At 38.4% G+C, this 5,666-nt stretch overlaps 1 protein-coding gene across 1 annotated transcript in view; it reads right to left on the bottom strand.

The window, feature by feature from the left end:
• NEK9 (NIMA related kinase 9) overlaps window positions 1-5,666 on the bottom strand; it is a 47,962-nt gene that overhangs the window by 37,362 nt on the left and 4,934 nt on the right. The window contains exons 3-5 of the mRNA XM_017528511.2: window positions 4,292-4,347; window positions 3,724-3,794; window positions 1,736-1,886 (exon numbers count right to left, since the gene is read on the bottom strand). Of these exons, the coding sequence (XP_017384000.1) occupies window positions 1,736-1,886; window positions 3,724-3,794; window positions 4,292-4,347 (278 nt within the window). The remainder of the gene's footprint in view (window positions 1-1,735; window positions 1,887-3,723; window positions 3,795-4,291; window positions 4,348-5,666) is intronic.

Below are 5,666 nucleotides of genomic sequence, written 5' to 3'. Positions count from 1 at the left end.
GGTTTCTCCATGTTGGTCAGGCTGGTCTTAAACTCCCAACCTCAGGTGATCCACCTGCCTCGGCCTCCCAAAGTGCTGGGATTACAGGCGTGAGCCACCACACCTGGCCTAAAAAAACTTATTCATATCAAATCTCTTGGGTCAATCATAAAGGGACAATCTCTGAAGTAAAGGAACTGTGGTAACTTGAGGGGCTCAATAACTCTGTGATTCCTAGATCACATAGGCTTCAGGCATTCAAGGCCTACTAAAGACTTTACATATACTAAGAGAAATACTTAGTAAAAGTTCACCAATGGGAAAAAAAAACCCCAAACACTGGCAGTGGGGAGCTGATAACTGAATGAAGGAATTAGATGTTCTGACTAAAATACACAGTGCTGAAACTTTTAAAATGGCCCAATTTGGCATCTGTTACACTAACACAGCTAGTGAATTTCTGTTTTTTTTTTTTTTTTTCACTCAGAGTCTCACTCTGTAGCCCAGGCTAGAGGGCAGTGGTATACTCTTGGCTCACTGCAACCTCCACCCATGAGGTTCATGTGATTCTCCTGCCTCAGCCTCCCAAGTAGCTGGGATTACAGGCGCCTGCCACCGTGCCCGGCTAGTTTTTGTATTTTTAGTAGAGACAGGGTTTCAACATCTTGGCCAGGCTGGTCTTGAACTCCTGACCTCATGATCTGCCCGCCTTGGCCTCCCAAAGTGCTGGGATTACAGGTGTGAGCCACCGTGCCCGGCCGTGAATTTCTTTTGAATTTGAAAAAGATTTTCTGACTTCAGAAATAAATTTGGAAATAAAAATGTTCTAAGAAGTCATGCCTCTCCCGAGATGAGATATAATGAATGCCCTAGCAGCTCTAATAAAACTCACAGTCAGTTTTAATCACCAAAGCAAAGCAAGTTTCAGATGGCTTATACGGTTTTTATAAATTTTCATATCAATTCCTTCTTTGCATTTAACTAGCTAAAAAAAGTGAAGTCTCGGTTTTATCAGATTGTTCTTGATGAGAAAAATCCATATAAAGAAATGATTGCTTCTTCAGAAGCTCACTTCGGCCTCCCTCAAGTCCTTGAAGCAGACTCCCAACCCTAAACGTCTAAATTGCTTGCAGGCATATCTTGACATTATATATATAAAAAATATTATTGGCCAAATCAGTTTTCAAGTTAAGGATAGAGCATTGTGAAACCAGAATAATAATAACTGGGTTTTATAATTCCTAAAAGGATAAGATTACTGTCCTAAAGATAAACTTATGTCTACTCTTTACCAATGATCTTTCTCAAAATCACGTGACAGGGGACCCCTGTACAGTTCAGACTGTGTATGATATGAAAGAACAGACTTTTCTCTGAGCATCAGCCTTCATTTGTTATATAGGCCTTCTCTTTGAACCAGAAACATTCAAAGAAAATACAAAAAGAGACATCTAACACCTTGAGCTCAAACATTAAATAAGAGACAAAGTAAAATCTACTAAAGATCCCAGGCTGGACAAAATAGTAAAGCATTTTGTTGCTTTTAGATTAAGTCCCTAGTCAGTGTTGGAAAAGTCTATGAGGTCAGAGCTTTAATGTGGACAATGACTCTTGAAGGGACACTTGACCATGTAAATGCCTCCTAGTGAGCCCAGGAAAAAGATTTCTGAAGACTTGCATTAAAAGTATGGAGAACTTCCAAGAATATTGATAAAAGTATGCAAGATTTAGGGAGCATAGTTATATATCACAGTGCTGGAAAGGAAAAGAAAATAAAAATGAAGACAAGGGCAACACATACCGTCTCAGCCATGGAATACTCAGAATTAAGTTTCTTTGCTAGGCCATAATCTCCAAGTTTTATCAGGTTTGCCTTGGTCAGAAAAATATTTAATGTCTTTATATCTCTGAAAAAAAAGATGCTGCATATTAAGTTCATACAGATAATTGTTTTATTTCATCCCCCATTTTGCCCAGGATTATTACAGAATAAAAATGAGTGTGGGGCGGGTGTAGCGACTCACACCTGTAATCCCAACACTTTGGGAGGGCAAGGCAGCAGGATTGCTCGAGGCCAGGAGTTCTAGACCAGCCTGGGCAACATAATGAGACCCCATTTCTACAAAAAAGAAATTAGTCAGGATTGGTGGCATACGCCTGTAGTCCTAGCTTCTTGGGAGGCTAAAGCACCCAAGAATCAGTTGAGCCCAGGACACTGAGGCTGCAGTGAGTTATGATTGCACTACTACACTCCAACCTGGGCAAAGGGTGAGACCCTGTCTCAAAAATTAAACAAAACAAAAGAGTTTTACCATTGCTCATATTCTGTACTAAACATTCCACAGTGGTCATCACTTTCACATGCTGTTTAACAATGAAGGGAGAACTTAAAAAAGTGAAGGCAGAGAATTAATTTCATCCTCTAGGACTTCACAGCATAGAAATACTACTGAAGCTACTAGAAAAAGTTGAGAGGGTCAGATGAGGAAAATGGTGCTCTAGGTAACCATAATTCCCTTAAGATACCCCCCTCTTCAACTATTACTTATGCCTTGAATTAAGTGATATCAAGACAACTTTAACAAACTTGGTTGGTGTCAAAGTTTTGAATAATCTTTTAAGGCAAGAGAAGAGGCTACATGTCCCTGTAACAATATGCTTAGGCCATTTAGTCATCTAAATAAAATCACAAGCTATTTTTCTAAGGATGAATGGACCATATGTAAAACAAAATGAACTGTGCCTGGTTCACTAGGTCTTCCTTTATTGAAAGATGCGAATAAGTCAGAACAATATACTTTGTTACTTTTAAAAAGAAAATAACAACATGCAGCAGAAGCCACTGAATAGTTATCAAGAAATATACATTAATTGAATGAACAAACCAATGAAAAAAGAAATCTTAGTGTATTATAATTAATCTCTGGTACTAGTCAATGACTCACTTAAGAAGGTTATAATGTGAAAATGTTATTGAGACGGTTCTCTTCATTACCTAGAAATGAATGGAAACTTGTTTTTTTCCCCCAAAGAGCTAGTAAATTTGTGCAATTAATTGTACAAAGTGAAGAGACTTTTATTTAAATTAAAAGAGCTTAATTATAAACTCAAAAACAATTGGCAATTATTACTGCTGTGAATTCTTACCAAACACTCCTTATGAGGCCTTCGAAGCTTTACTGATAAATTAACAAACTGAACTCTAAAATTTTTGTCTGTTAAAGAAATGACAGCCAGGTGCAGTGGCTCACGCCTGTAATCCTAGCACTTTGGGAGGCTGAGGTAGGCAGATCACTAGGTCAGGAGTTCGAGACCAGCCTGACCAACATGGTGAAACCCCATCTCTACTAAAAATATAAAAATTAGCCAGGTATGGTGGCATGTGCCTGTAATCCCAGCTACTCAAGAGGCTGAGGCAGGAGAATCACTTGAACCAGGGAGGCGGAGGTTGCAGTGAGCCAAGATCGTGCCATTGCACTCTAGCCTGGCGACAGAGCCGTCCCAAAAGGAAAAAAAAAAAGAAATGACTAGGAAGTACTTAGCTACTGAGGAGATTCTTCCTAGATCATAAACATTAACCTCAGGAAGTGAAAATAACATTCCTCATTACTTTCCTTTCCTAATGATATCAGTGGAAAAACTCTTGGCTGCTTAATCAAAAAATAAAAGTATTGATGGGGAGTATCCAGGGTAGGTGCTGAATTGGTAGGAAAGAATCCATCCATAAATTTTTTCACTTCTTACCTATGAAGGATTCCAGCTTTATGGATACAGCTCACTGCTGAAACAATCTGGAATAGGTACCAAAGCTCCATTTAAGTAAACACAAACACATATACAAACAAACAAAACAAAAGAAAGCTGCAACCAGAAGTTATGATTCAACATGACTTGACACCTCTTCCTTGCAGATTGAGTAGGCAAAGAAAAGTGAAGGGGTAAAAAAAACCACAAAAAACAGGTTCCTCATAAAACAGTTCCAATGTCATTATAAAATATAGTATGGTAAAGGAGATATGTGGAAAAACTCAGGAAGAATGCAAAGTTATTAAAAACTGGGCATACCAGTATGCAGTAATAGAACCAGGAAAGAAAGCCCACAGAGAATCATGATGTGGAGGTAAAACGTTTAGGAAGCAGCTATAGACAGCTTCCTTGTTAGAAGTTTCCTTTCTCATGAATATCAGAGCCTGGAAGGAGTCTGAACAGAAGGAAAAAAACACTCTTCATTATTGGAAGAGTAAATACAGAACTAGAATGCAAGAATTACAACACTACAATTCTAACTTCCTTCCATAAAAATATGAATTACCTCTTCCTCAAACAACTTGTCCTTCTGACGAAGGATTTTGTCATACAGGTTCCCTCCTGCAATTAAACAAGACACAGGTTTGAATTGCTTAATACAGATCAAAGCTTGGCTCCTGTAACAGGGTTTTAACAGATGACACAAAAGAAATGAAGGATTGTGTTTCTCTCCATAGGCAACTACTTCTTTGGCTTTTCACACCGGCACAAAATTCTTCCCATGTCTCAAGGACTGCATCAGAAATATTCTTCAAAGACTTTCCTCTCTAACACAAGAGGTTCAATACAAAAAAAAAAGAAATTTTTAGAAAAGATAAGAGTAAAGACCATTCCTGTTATTCCCAACAAGCGAAGTATATTCAAAATCAGATGATTTCTTTTCTAGAACTCCCCTTTAAGGACTCTGCAGTATTTTTGTAACAACTCTCCCAGTTGTGACTACTATAACATTTGGACTAGGCTGGGTGCAGTGGCTCATGCCTATTATCACAGCACTTTAGGAGGCTGAGGTGAACAAATTGTTTGGGCTAAGGAGTTCAAGACCAGCCTGGGCAACATGGCAAAATCCTGTCTCTACCAAAAATGCAAAAAATTAGCTGGGTGTTGGAGCACACGCCTGTGGTCCCAGCTACTCAGGAAGCCTGGGAGGCGGAGGTTGCAGTGAGCCAAGATTGTACCACTGCACTCCAGGCTGTGTGACAGTGAGACTCCATCTCAGGGAAAAAAAGAAAAAAATTGGATTACACCTGTGATGCAATGTTTTGTATTTATAGGATGTATACTGACATATTTTCTACTTCACACTGAAAAATTTCCCAAAATTTTGGGTCTATCCCTAGACTGTTTCCAATCATTACTCTCTTTACTAATTCCTTTCTGTGGAATAAGTGTGAATGTACTTCTCTCTTTCCTTTATCAAGTAATTCAGACTGCAAGTAATCATGGTTCATCTTACATCCCACCTGCAACTATAACTTACACTTTAGCTCTGTGTAAGTTTTTACAACTGATTTTTCCCTGCAACTTAATAATTCAACAAATGTATCATTTGTTCCAGTTCTTCCTAATCACAAAAGAAGTTAACTACCTAGGGCTTCTGCTACTTCGAAAATTTTTAACATAATATTGAAAATGGCTTTGATCACCAATGATCAGAATATACAAGCGTCAACACAAGAAAGTTGTAAGTGACGAATATGCTGGGACATCTTTAGCAAGCAGTTCAGAAAAGGGCTTTGGAGGTTCTTGTACAATAAGATAATTAACAGTTAGTATGGTATGTAGCAAACACTTCCTACCTACCAAGCACTATGCACTTAATACAACAACCCTGGAAAGTAGGTACTGTTATCCACAAACTCTTTTTTTTTTTTTTTTTT

This window comes from Cebus imitator, unplaced genomic scaffold (genome assembly GCF_001604975.1).
Source record: "Cebus imitator isolate Cc_AM_T3 unplaced genomic scaffold, Cebus_imitator-1.0 Scaffold54, whole genome shotgun sequence".
Taxonomy (NCBI): domain Eukaryota; kingdom Metazoa; phylum Chordata; class Mammalia; order Primates; family Cebidae; genus Cebus; species Cebus imitator.
This window is presented reverse-complemented; position numbering and strand designations above follow the sequence as displayed.